The sequence below is a fragment of the Lygodium microphyllum genome, chromosome 6, assembly GCF_053477565.2.
Source record: "Lygodium microphyllum isolate KBCC chromosome 6, Lygodium_microphyllum_v1.1.10, whole genome shotgun sequence".
NCBI lineage: Eukaryota > Viridiplantae > Streptophyta > Polypodiopsida > Schizaeales > Lygodiaceae > Lygodium > Lygodium microphyllum.
Window position 1 is genome coordinate 145,379,221 of NC_141140.1, and position 14,290 is coordinate 145,393,510.

The 14,290-nt window shown below is 39.0% G+C and overlaps 1 protein-coding gene across 1 annotated transcript; it reads right to left on the bottom strand.

Annotated features, from left to right (window-relative positions):
- Positions 1–1,874: 1,874 nt before the first annotated feature.
- LOC148035246 (very-long-chain 3-oxoacyl-CoA reductase 1-like) lies at positions 1,875–3,580 on the bottom strand. Its single transcript, XM_087680211.1, has 3 exons — positions 2,754–3,580; positions 2,482–2,551; positions 1,875–2,346 (listed from the first exon to the last, which is right to left on the bottom strand). Exons 1-3 carry the CDS (start codon positions 3,398–3,400, stop codon positions 2,089–2,091), a joined length of 975 nt encoding a protein of 324 aa, XP_087536337.1. The 5' UTR covers positions 3,401–3,580; the 3' UTR covers positions 1,875–2,088.
- Positions 3,581–14,290: the final 10,710 nt, after the last annotated feature.

A 14,290-nucleotide genomic window follows, 5' to 3' on the forward strand; every position in this document is an offset into this window, starting at 1 on the left:
TAACCATTATTGAGATGGCGATCAAATCCCTCATCGTAATGCTTCTCATGAGTTTTCCAAAGAGGGTTATCTAGGCAACTACAAGCTCCGTACCGCTCCATGCCTTGAATTCACTGGCAAATAAGAGAGCATATACATACCTTTAAGGGTGATAGCAAGGTGTTAGCAAGACAATCGTGTTCCTAAAGCACTCCTGAATAGAGGAACCCTTTTTGGTGTGCAACATCATTGGGTCCACCAAGAGACTAAACACAAATACCCAATACACCTCTCTATGCATCACAAAGTGATTGCATAATAACATACATAGTAAGTGTTGTCTACAACAATATTGAACCAATCTTTGTTTCATGTTAAGATCTGAACAATATTGAACCAATCTTTGTTTCATGTTAAGATCTGAACATACTTTATATGAGCCCTATCAATAGCAACAAGCCTTGGAAAATGAAGGAGATGTAGACCCCAACTTTAAGTCATTGGCCAAACTGTCAATAACAATTCAACAAAATTTACACTCAATGGAGTCATCGCTGCCAAATGTGTCGATAATGTGGTAAGTGAAGATATTGTAAAGCCAACAAAAGCAATGCACATCCTCAATCCTCTCAAGCTCAATGGGCATGCAAAAAGCATTTTCATCAGCTTTGAACCATGAACCAACGAGGGTAAAATCACTGCATCGATTACTAGAACATATTATAGTACACTGTGCAAGACAGTCCATTGTGTATATCAGGGATACAAATCCACTCAGATCATTGAAAATTCAACTAAAAGGTGTTCTGGCTTACCACACGGAACTGTGTGCACTTCGGTTAGTAAAAGATCTGAAAGCATATTAACACACCAGGAAAAAGAGCCATAGACCTACAAGCTTTCTTCAACCTGGAATGTTTGCATCAACATAACGGGTAGCATTTGACGAGTGATCGATGTACACTCACCTGAGAAAGAGTAAGTTTTGAACGTTTGAATCAAAGCTTGCAAGAATAAGAAAAAGATGTAGAAGGCAATATGTTAAGGTTTAAGGCAAGTTTTGAACGTTTGAATCAAAGCTTGCAAGAATAAGAAAAAGATGTAGAAGGCAATATGTTAAAGTTCAAGGCAAGAAGTGGAGGCAAAAGTGGCACAACGTGGAGAGCAAAACAAGAGTTCGAAGTAAAAGAGCAAGATGCTCCCCAACACATATATTCAGCTTTAACTTCTTTCCCCATTCAAAGGAGTTATGTTCAAAATCCTAGCAAATTAGCATTTCATTTCATAACTGACCTACTTGAAAACTCTACCAATATTTTGAGGGGTATAGCAAAGTTCCAACTAGTATTTTAGAATTCCAACAGTATAGATACATTGACACGCAATCCTTTTCTCAGCACTAAAACCAGCCAAAAGTTAAGACTATGCAATCCCCAATGTGTGAATCTACGCATGAAGCACTTGCAACATTCTTGGGAGGACACTACTCAAGATGAAGTAAGTCAAAACCAATGAGACATTATGGTATCATAATGCAAACTACAAAAATAAGGCCCCAAGTGAATCCAAAAATGGTTTAGAAGTCCACCATGAAGCAACAATGCAAAGCATCCAAGTCAATCTGCAAATACATTCCATATGATCAACCAAGATTCACACATAACGAAGGTTTCATGTAAAATGAATTACAAACCTTTAAAATTTTGAAAACAAGATTAAAATCTTACCAAAACTTTTAGACAGAAAGTTGAATCCTAAGACGTGTATTTGCCATTTTTATAAGTAAAAGTTTGGGTTAAAGGTTGTTCTATCGACTACCAAAAGTGTCTTTTACTGTTCCGTATGACCTTTCGAAAACAGTTACAATAGTAACCTATTCCAGAGTTACGACACTTAGCGAAGATGAAACTCAAAAATTAAGACATTGGCAGAAAATGCCTAGCAATGAGAGGCAATGTCAGAGGAAAAGACATCCGAATTTCTCAGATTCTCCCTTTGATCACATGAATGATGCAGGTTTGGAGGTCCTGAAGGATCACCTAGTAAAAGCTAATAGGTATAAATTGCGAATGAACATCAGAAAGAACTAAAGCATTCATGATGTTCGCTTTACTGTTCCTTCTTACGAGCCTCTTTTAACTTGCCTCGCCTGCGAACATCCATGCACGACCTAAGACGAACAGCATCGACCAAAGACTCTGGAAGCACATCCACCAACTTCCACAAAAATGAGTGTGGCCAGTAAGGGGTGCATACAGGCTCGTAACCAATCCATTTAACTGCACTGCGCGCATATCCATCTGGAGATGGACAGAAGAATGAAGGTCTCCTTATGGAGGCTAGCTTAGTAGCCACATGCAATGGCACCTAACCAAAAAAAGCAAAACATTCCCGTGAGTCGAGAAAGTGTTTCGTCAAGAACTAGGCATCTCAGCTCCCTAAAGCAAAAAATCATTTAGAACTACGAACACTGTACACGCCAGAAATGGACAATCAACATACCTGAACCTGCACATCAACTCCACTATGCTTATACTCCACATAAAGGTTTCTGGAGAACTTCTCGATGAAGCTGTATGGAAAAGAAAACCAGATAAGCATCAGAAATGCATGCACGGCAAACGCTTATTCTTGAGAAAGCTACGACACAGGTCCTCCTGGCCACTATTTTATGGCTTCTGGCTGGGATAAACGTGAATGCTGAAACAAATGGCTGATTTGATTCTATTATTTCACTTATGTTTCTTTAATAAAGAATAAATGACAAGGCATACCCCTTGGTGCCGGCATACAAGGCATACAGAGGATCCGATGGCAGTATAGATGCAGAACCGGATCCAATGTTTACAATGGCGCCTCGCTTGCGGATGAGCATGCCTGGAAGTACCACCTGCACCATTTTAACGACCGCTTCCACATTCATTCGAATGAGGTTGGCCGTAAGTTCTGCATCGACCTCGTGGAAGAACCGCGCGTAAGGATAGGACTGCCCCGCATTGTTGATGAGGATGCCTACATCGAGGCTGGAGACAATATCCTTAATCTTGAATAGCCCGGCCTCGAGGTCAGGGTCCAGGAAATCGAGCACCACAAACTGCACCTGCACATTGTACTTGCTCTTGAGCTCGGAGGCTAGGGTTTCGAGCTTCTCCTGCGTGCGGCCGACGAGGACGAGGTTCAGGCGGCGCTTGGCGAGCTGGAAGCAGAAGGCGCGGCCGATGCCGTCGGTGCACCCGGTGACAAGGGCCCAGGAGCCGTAGCGGGAGAGCTTCTTGCCTGGTCGGAGGAAGTAAATCCAAGTCCAGGAGAGGAAGGCAGACAGGGAGCGGAGGACGGCGAGAAACCCTAGGACGGCGAGAGCGAGGAGGGCGAGATACTGCGGGGGCACATTTTGAAGGAAAGGGGGGAGGGGGACGGCCATGGCGGCAGTAGCTGCAAATGAGGGATCACGGGAGGGAGAGAGGGTAGAACATGGCGATGGTGTTGATGAATGGGATGCTGCAGGGAAAGCGCTTTGAGGAAAGAGTGAATTTATTGAAGGAAGGCGGACCGTGGACGGAAGGAAGGAAACTCCTTCCGAATCCAAAATCAATGCCTTGTATCTACTTGGCCCTTTTGTAATGGCAATCCCACCTAACGACCATCACCCCCCTTTCCCTCTCAGCAGTCTCATGCAATGTCACTTCGGTATTTCAGTCCTAGACAGAGGACAGCATGATCATTAGAGCACGTCCCCATGCGGTGCTCCCCACACCAATCAACCAACATGTGGGATGAGCTCTCGTGAATGGAATTTAGATGCCACCACATGTGAGTTGACATCTCACATCCTGGATGTGTGGCACAAACAAGGCCACACTATTGCATGCAAGAGTATTATCCTTTTTTTCAAAGAGAAAGAGAGAGAGAGAGAGAGAGAGAGAGAGAGAAAGCCCTTTTTCTTTAATTTTCTAAAAATCAACTCCTCTTTCTCGAAAAGTAAGATATCTACACATTTCATGGCTAAGTGGACCACTTAACTGAAGTTAGAAATGGGTTTTTTTTTAAAACCAACCTTGACAAACCACATTAGCGAGCCACATATGTAAGACTTCTTGGGGTAGACAAAGTACCCTATCGTTTGATAGCCTATGCAAATGAGTCTACTCATGCTGAAAGGATTGAGCAAACAGTCCTAGCTTGGGTAGTTGGGGACGTTGGTATAAGTTGTGGTCACAAGTGCCAATGGGTTCCCTAGGAGGTTAGATCTTGGTTAGGAACATTGAATAGCCCCTTGAAAATGACTTTTGGTGCCTGCCAATTAGGGATTTAAATCATGTAATATCTCTAATTAAAGTTTGTGGAAAGTTTCAACACTTTTAGGTTTAGATTGCTTAAGAATTTACAATTGAGGCTAGGCGATGGCCAAAGTTTGGGCAGTGCCATGTAATTCTTTATTTATTGAATTATTATTCATTAGACATTCAATCTAAGGGCTAAGTTTTGCATGTGCAAGTTTGAGACTTGGCATGATCCATGTTTGGGAGCCATGCAAAGCTAGAAAGGGCCATTTCACACATATCAAACCGCTGTAAATATCAATTGGGATCTAGCCTTCAGGTTAGATAAAGTAGTTATGATGGTAGCAACTTGAGACACAATGCATCAAGTTGCAAGGTGTGGGAGTTATTAGGGACCCCTATTTTGGGGTCCCGGGGCCGTGGAAGTAGCCCCTGGCTAGGGGATCTCACGGAGGCTAGCAACCCCTTGATGGGGATCTAGGAGCAATGCCCCTAGCTTGATGGTAAATGAAATATTCCCTAGAATGCTAACCAATGAAGGTTCATAATATGGTCAGACAGGCCGACTAGACTACCTTCTTGGACTATAAAAGGAAGACCCCTCCAAAGCTATCCTCGATCTATCTTTTACCCAATTAGAGTTTTGTGAGACATTCAAGAAAGCATTCTTGACATCCATTTTCCATAATTTCTAACCTTATATAGTAGTCAATACAATCGTTGTTCTAACCATAAACATTTTAGCAATTGGACTAAAAGTCTTGTCATAATCCAAGCCATATATTTGTGCATATCCTTTTGCAACTAGCCTAGCATTGTATATTTCAAGGGTTCGATCATCCTTACGCTTCACTTCATATACCCATTTCCAACATCTTTCTTGCCATGGGCTAATCTCACAAGATTCCATGTTTGGTTCTTTGATAATGCATCCATCTCAACATCCATAGCCTCTCTTTATGAGAAATTGCATATGTATAGTGCATCTTCATATGCCCATTATATGTCAACTTGTACAATAGAGTATCTCACCCTTTCTGACCTTTGTAAAACTGTGGTGCTCTAGAGTTTCTACTGCTCTAGCATGTGAGGGTATATACTTTCTTGCACTTCTAATATCAAGAGTCTCAACTTGTGGAATCCCATGTTCTTCATTTAAAGACTCATATTCATAGCTATTGAATGATTGGCCTCTTTTCTTTTGTAATTCCAGTCCTCTTTTGATTGTCTCTCAACCTACCACTCTATGGACTTACACTCCTATTACTTTCTAAATGATCATGTGGTCTAGAAACATCTTTAATATGTAAATCTCTAGATGAATTATTCATTGAAAAATTCCCACCATGAGCCTCTTCTTTGTTACTTTCACATGCATTCAATTCATATAGGTATTTTTGCCTTATACCAAGACTCATATTCACTTAACTTTATATCTCTGTTAATGTACACCTCTCTAAAAATAGATCATAGTATATGTATCCCTTGTTCTCATTAGGATACCTAAGGAAGATATGTTTCACTACCCTAGGTTTCATCTTCTTTCTCAAATCATCTGGCACATATACAAAACATACACACCTAAAGACCTTAAAGAGTAAGATATTGTAGGCTTTCTATAATACATCTTCTCATAAGGAGAGACACTATGAGTAATAGTTATGGATGTCCTATTCATGATATGGACTTTTGTATACACTACTCCTACCCAATAAGTCATGGGCATATGCACCTAATTCATCATTGCTCTTTCCACCTCTATAATAATATGATACTTTCTTTCAGCCAAACAACACATATTGATTCTCCCCCTCTTTGGAAATGGTAGTCTAGATTGCTTACCAGACTAACAAGACTCACAAACATGATCATAGCTCACATAATTAGATTGTGAATAAGCCACAAACTATTAGTCTAAACTGCATTTGTTTGAGCCTTTTTAGATTTACATGACCAATGTATCTATACCATAACTCAACATCTTTATTTTGTCCATGATCATTTTCCACATACATGGATTTTGTGTCATCGATTTACCTACATCCAAACCAAAAAGTCTTCCTCCTTCCCCCCTAGCAATCAACTTGCCATGTCTTCCATTATGAAACTCCTTAATGAAGCATTCATACTTATTAAACCTCACTTGTATCCCTTGGTCAACTGATGCAAAATTCTTCATAATGGTATGCATTAGAGGACATAACCCAACTTTTATGATCAAGGGAACACTACCAATATGAGTAATCATGTGCCTTGTATCATCACTTGTGGCTACATACTCATCATTGTGCATCTCTTCCTTCATATCAATTTACTCACCAACCGTGATGGGTCACGTGGTTTGTAGCTCCTAAATCAAGGAACCAATCATCATCTCTTGATAGATGTGCCATGCTTCCTAATACATGTTCCAGAGCAAATAGATGTCCTCTAAAATAGGATCACCTCTAGATGCATAACATGTGCCTCCATAGCCACTTGCATGGTGACCATATTGAGTTCTTATAGGACCTCTAGACATACTATTCTACTTATGAAACTAGTCTCTCTCAAAGTGACCATTGCGACCATAATAATGGCATTGTGTTATCTATTTGCAAAGGGCTATAGTGTCCTCTAGCACATACATAAGCTCTCCCCATGCCTCTAGGCACAAAATTGCCATGTCCATAAGAGCCATGACCACAAGAAATACATCTCCTCTGCCGTATGTAGGTCCTCTACCTCTTACATTACCATCATATCCATGTTGGTGATACAACATATAGGCTCCTAGTTGTTTGCTTCTAAATGCATTTAGCCCAATCTTTATCTTCTTAGTGAGTAGGAGGGAAATAAGCTCCTCAAGATTTGGCATGGATCCACCTCTAATAGAAATAGAAGTATCTAAAGACTTGATGCTAGACTAAGGCTATTCAAAATGATAGAAACCAAATCATCATCATCATGAATTGTTGGAGCGTTTATACACACTAAATCTTTAGGATTTATAGTCTCTACTTAAAGCTAAGTTTTATGACTCTCGATGCATGTACCATATATTTTCTCAATAATCTCCCAAGCATCCTTACATGTCTAGCCTTCGTTATATGTGTAATAAGTGTCGCTAATATGCATATAAAAATACAATGCAAAACCTTTATTTTTTACTTGTCCAAACTTTATGCACTCTTTTTGGTTCTTCATGGGTCCATCCAGCAACTCAAGACATGCATCTTCACGTGCAATTAGGTCGCAATGACCTCTACCCACATCAATAAGTCATTCATCCTATAAGACCATACACTATATGCTTGTCATCACAACAATTTGTGTTGTTTTTAACATGATTATAACAAAAAAATTTAGCAAACCAAAAGCATCAAAAGTGTCCAAGAAATGGCCAAAAATGTAATCCAATTTGAAAGTAAACCATTCAATTACAGGAGTCCACACATAACTTTGAAAGTGGATATTGCGTTGCCTCAAAATGCACCCAATGCATCAAGGAAGTAAATACTAATAGTTGCTTTGGATTAGGAAAACACAAATGTATGGGCATCTTGGAAAAGCACAAAACCATGTCTTTTGGATTAGCAATATATGCATCCAAACATGGGACACTTGGGTGATTGTGGAGGTGAATCTATGTTTCAAGCTATGGTTGGTTATGATATTGATTCTTTTGGTATGCATGGCACAAACATATTTGGTACACAGCCAATAGCACTTTGGTATGGTCCTCAAAATGCAAATGGGAAGGTTTGGTTGTGCATCTAGTGCTCATCGCATGTTTGGTGCTCATGGTATAGGGGCTAGTCCACAAAATGTTATGTTTAATGTTGGTTAAGATGGTATTGCAAAAAGTGCATCATTTTTATAGTCACTTATTTATGATAATGCAGCACCAATGGGCAAAGAACAGGACTTCAATGAATGGGGGTAAGCTATTAAGTTTGACGCTTTTCATGATACTCAAGATAAGCTAAAAGCTTTAACTTTTGTTTAGCAACTTGATGTAGCTTACTTTGGGGGAAACTTCATTAGGTCATCAAAAGTGCGAAAGGCCACTACTTTCCTTAAGGGAAATGCTTTGTAGAGGTGGACTTCTCTTTGATGCAAAGTAGAGCACCATCCACTTGTGCTCAATTCAAGCAAGTGTATGCTTTAGATTGGTTGACAACAAGTAGATTTGAGGTGGATGTAATGACTGCTTGGCACAAATTGGATGCTTCATTGGGTGTTAACTTGGAAGAGTACATTAGAACTTTTGGGATGCGCATTGTTGCTTATTACTATTATCTAACTATGCCACTATCTGAGTAAATTGAGAAGTATTGTTATGGTTTGCTAAAGGAAATTTGTGATTTTTGCCTAAAGACCAATGTGACTAGCATGTTTTAGTTTATTGAAACTACATGATTAGCAAATGCTTTGTTGTGAAGAAAGTTTGATGGATTCAAAGATTATGAGGGCCATTCAAATGAAAAGGGAGTAATGAGTTGGATTTAAAAATGATCAGGGATAGGAAGAGGTAGCAATGGTTGACAAACATGGCAAGGCATCTTTCGATTTTTTTAAAAAATATAAATAAGTAGTAACACTTGAGAAGGTAATACTAAAGATCGGCCTTGAATATTTGAGCCTTTTTTTAGATTTTGGATAAGTGGAAGTGGGAAACATTATCATTGATTCGTGTCACCTTCTCACCATTTGTCACACTCTAGACATGTGATTAGCCATGCAAGTTTGATTTCCTTTTTACAAGATTATGAGGTTGTTTTCTTTTTCCCAAGATTGCAATAAAGGCAAACTCTAGTAGAAGAAGGAGCCATGAAGAAGCTAAAGGGTGTAGCAAGCAAGGAGTGAGGAAGCTTCTTAATGGTATTCCACAATTCCTTATCCTTCTCTCTCAATCTTTTAGTAGTTCTTCTTTACATTAGTGATCTATCTACTAGAAAAGCTCACTAGGAATTCCATATTATGTTTGCCAAGTTAGCACAAAACCACTATGATAGTAACTTTGGATGCATCAATATGCACATGAAATGTTTCTATCCAATATGGGGCTCGTAAGACGGACATGTAGTTACAACCTTCTTAAGGGCATCACGAGTAGCTTTGCACTCCTTGGTCCATTTTTAAATAACAAGGAGCTTATATAGAGGTCATGCTATTGTAGCTTAAGTTAACATACAATGCCTATTATATTCAATATTGCATATGTGGCATTGGTGCTTGTAGGATTATTGGGTGGTGGTAGGTTTGTGATTACCCAAGTTTTATTATGTCAGCTACATTTTCATTCTTGGATATAACATGGCCTAATAGTGCATGCTTTACCCAAAATTGGCACTTTAGGGGGATTAAGAGAGAGCTAATATTGCTTGCACCATTCAAAGACTAGTCTCAATTTGCCTAGATGTTGCTTTTTTAACTAGAGCTAACACAATGCTCATCCACAAACACCTTGAGCTATTTTCAAAAAAGTAGTTGGTACATTAATCAAACCAAAAGGTACGACAATTTACACAAACACATATGATTTTATAGTGAGGCTATCTTGTGTTGATTATAGCCTTAAAAATCAATTGAGAAAGATGTGCACCTCCTTGCTTGCCACATGCTCAATCATGTGTTTGATGTAGGGTAGTGGGTAGTGGTCTATCTTGGTTGTTATGTTCACCTTTGTAATTCATGCATACTCTAAATTTACCATTCTTCTGAAGTACCACAAGAATGGGTGATACAAATCCATATGCTCAATTTCATAGATGAATCCTACATTGAGGAGCTTATCCAACTCTTCTTGAATACAATGTGTATGTCACATATGCATTAGATAATTTTATTATTTAATGGCCTTAACTTCTAGGTTGGTTGGAATCATATGCATCAATCTCTCTAGAGATTAGTGTAGTTCTAGGTGAACTTGTCTTAGAAGTCCTTGAGCAAGTTGATGAGATTGTGCTCACCATTCTCCATGAGATCCTCAATGATATATATGGGTCCCAATGTCTCTCCTTCCTTAGTGAGATTCACCTCCTTGACTTTTATGAGTTCATAGATTCACACGCTCTCTTTGTGCTGAGCATCATGATGACACAATCTCCCTTCATGAACTTTGTGAAGCACTTAGGGAGAGATCCTATGGTTGCTTTTGACTTTTTGCATCAGAGCATGCCTATTTTGGAGTACTCTTTAACTATGGTCTTCATAGGTGGACAAGAAATTCTATCATCATTCATTGCACATTGGCTAGTTTAGGAATCTCAAGGTTAGTGTTCATGCTACGTTCCAATAATGAGCTCAAATTTTTTGACTCTTGTGGGGAATCTAGATCTATGTTCCAATTCCTTTTAGTCGTAGGCCTTCAAGAGTTGAAATGAGGTCTAAAGGCTTCTAAGACCTTTAAATCAAGAGTTGGAATGAGGTTTACATGCTTGTACCCTATGTGTTCATGTTCTAAGACCTTCAAACATGCAAGCCATTCTAACTTCATTGACTATACCAATTTCGATAAGTAGACCTTCAAATTTGAGGGTTTTGGATCTATGTTTGCTCTATATTCCTCCCATTTATATCATAGGTTGTCCCATTATCTAAGTCCTCATAATCTAGTGACACATTGCCTAATTCATTGAATTCTTTAGCATCAAAGTCTTTTGTCCTCATTAGGAATAGTAGTATATTGTCGTGATAATCAAACAACATCTGGTGTAGCTTGGTCTATCATCAATTGGGTCTCTCTAACAACTCTTCAAAATTTGGAAAATTTCAAGGCACCACCACCATAACTTATATTCCAAAGCTCAAGTTTTTCAAAGGGTTTGCAAAATCCTTCCATCTTAGGTTGCTATAAATGGTTTGGGGCTCATCATGAGTATAACATGGAGAGTGTATCCATGCTAGGTTTGATCATGTGCATAGTTGCCTCTTATATTCCCATGTGGCTCTTTTTTTCATGTGCCTCTTAGTACTCTCCCTCTTCCATGAATGGCAAGTCCAACATTGAAAGAATGTGTATCCACTCCTACTCATCCTCAAGACAAATGACATACTCATTAAGTGGTCTTAGCATAGGAGGGTAGTTTGATTCTCCTCTCAACTTGTTGGAGACGAAATCTAAATCAACGAGTATAGTCTTCCAGCTTTCCATTTCTATGCAATTTGCATCCTTCCTATTTCCTAAGAAAACTAGACCATTTCCCCAAATCCTCAAACAATCTTCATTAAGGATGTTAAAGTAGTAGGTCATAGTCTATGTCCGTCATGACCGTGTAATTAATAGAGAACTTGATACATGCAATCTTAACTAGTCAATCCTTTAGTATGTCTAATGGGTGGACTTTAAATCTGTTGGCTATAGTCATATTGAAGTGCACATTTTTAATGGGTGGGTTTCCACAAGCTTTAGAATTTCTTGATACATAATGCTAACTCTTAGTCTAATATCGATTATCTCCTTTTATACAAAGTGGGCCTCAGGCTTCCACTAGAGGGATGGCATGTCATTGAGCTCCTTTCCAAAACTTGCTAATACCTAGTGCTCCTAACATTAAAGTCAAAATCAAGCTAGGTACTTCACTTCTTTGAGGCTCTTGGGGGACTGCTTCATCTATTTTTGCACCCATGCCTTCAATCAAGAGCTTAAAAATCTTCTATAGAGCAAGACTTCCTTTAATAGTGTTCCTAATATGAAATCATCATGTCAATACATGCTAGGTTTGCAATGATGTTTCAATTCAAACATTGTAATACTCTTATCTAGGTGGATCCGAGGCAGATCTCCCAAAGGTGTGAGGGCCTGTAGGGGTTGGACAAGGGTGCTATATCAGACAAGCCAATTGCACTTATGTCTCTACTATCTCTTGTACTTATAGTTTAGCTGGCATTTTCTTCACCTAATGCTTGACTTTATCAATCACCTCTAGATGTGATACACTAGGCTAGGGTACTAATGGTATGATTATCTTATTGATGCTTGCTTTTCACTTAAGGCAGTCAAGATACATGTGAGCGATGTCACACTCAACACAATGTTGAATTGCATAATGATCCTTAGGGGTTTATAACTTTTGTGGAAATTTTGTGGATAGGTGTCATGGTTCTCCACAATTCCAACATTCTATGGTTTTTTGAGGTTGGATCATCCCTCTCCCTTGACCACATCCTAGCATCATGACATTGATGTGATGTAGGGAGTACACAAATCCTCTTTTTCTAAGGGTCCATCAATGTAGTGCACAGAAACATCACTAGGAGGGTGAGTCATGATTGGCTTGAAAAATCTAGGCCCACTCAAAAAGTGGATTTTTGCCCTTAGAGTTGTTGACTTCTATTCAAGTGGGGTAGGCATTGTGAATTATTGAGGCCTTACGTAGAATGGGCCTTGATTTTGCTATTTCTCTATAAGAGTATTGGCATAGGGAGTATGAAAGGGAAGCCTTCTTGGGGCTTAATGATATGTTGCCTCAAGCCCAAAGTGTTCAAGATGAATTTTGTGCATGTTTGAAGTGGGCCTTAGGCATTTTAATGGCATGTGATCCCTGCCACAAACACATGAATTGCACATTTGCTTTATAAGTTCTCAATTGCTTTAGGGATTTAGTGAGCTAAGAGGGCTCAAGCTACAAGTGCTTGAGGTCCTATGTCATGTTGAGCTTAGTGTTGATTCCACTAGATTGGGATTTCTAGCTCATTTCCCCCTTCTTATCTTTGCTCATCTCCTTATGGAGGTCATTAATCTAAATTTTTTCATCAAGTATGCAACATTGGATCTACCCAACATTGAGTTGATAGCCATGGTTGTCTAAATCCTTTCATCATGGATGACGTTGAAAAGGGCCTTAGCATTTAGACATTTTGCCATCAAAAGTTTCTTTTACAAGCTAGAGACCTTGGAGACATAGTTTTTCATTACAAAGATGTCCTTGAAAGTTGAGAACTGTGACTTCTTAGTAGCATTCGATCTTATGGGCCATATGCATCCCTTTTCTCCTAAGCATAGCCCAAATTCTTGTGCATTCTTCAAGTTTGAGGTGAGATTTTTTGCCACACACATGTGCTTGAACTAGTCTTTAAAGAAGGAGGGGTCACTCCTCATTCTATACTTAAAACTACTTGGCTATAAAAGGGACCTTCATCAACTCCTTGGTTTTGGGCATGACACCCATTCCCATGATTAATGTGTTAGCCATGTGTACTCCTACATAAAGCACACTTGAATTGTCAAGTGACTTTCTTAAACAAGGTCTATGAGGAAAATGTTAGAAGACCCTCCCGATTCCATGTTCAACATGAGTCCCTTAACAATAGGTCCATCCCATTGTTTTAGTCCCACCAGTCTAGGGTGGAATATCTATGCATGTGGTTGTTTTTAGGCTCTATTAATGCGAGCACATCAAATTTTGAAAAATGAATTAAAAAACAATAATAAGAATATAGGAGAATTTTTTAATAGAGAAATGATAAATCATTCCATTTCATGTGATTTTTCCATTGTACAATATGCTAAGCCTTAAGATTTTCATACGGACCTTTGGGAGTGAAATAATTTTTATAGATTCCTTCATTTCTCCGGTTCATACTCGGTAACGAGCCAAAGAATCTCATTTTGTTTGAAATTGGATTTTCTGGTTCAAATCCATTTCTCTTTGAATGTTAGATTCCCCCCATTGTGCAACTACTATGGTTAGATCCATAAGCTTATCGAAAGTACCTTTTCTTTGATCCACAATAATTTTGGTATCATTATCCTAAGTCTATTTGTGTCATATGACTTGCATCAAAGATTGCCACATTGCAAAAGCTCTCTAGGGATTTTTACAAGTCTTGAGGGAAATCTCCCAAGTACCATTTATTTTCCATGATGTAGACTTTGCATCTAAGCATTTACTATTCTATGAGTCAAATAAATGCATCAATTAGGTGTAGAGTTGGAGTTTCCTCAATCTCACATTTCCCTAAGGCATATTCAACACTCTAAGTCCTACTACCCTTGGGAGTTAGGATCTCTAAATCACTACATAAGCATATGCACTTGCACGTTG

Bases quoted from the DNA above. Each gene is read 5' to 3' on its own strand.
- LOC148035246 (XM_087680211.1), bottom strand. From the start codon at position 3,400: ATGGCCGTCCCCCTCCCCCCTTTCCTTCAAAATGTGCCCCCGCAGTAT. The intron at 2,552-2,753 runs GTATGCCTTGTC...TTTTCCATACAG, and splicing joins TTGTATGCCGGCACCAAGGG to CTTCATCGAGAAGTTCTCCA. The intron at 2,347-2,481 runs GTATGTTGATTG...TTTTTTGGTTAG, and splicing joins GAGTTGATGTGCAGGTTCAG to GTGCCATTGCATGTGGCTAC.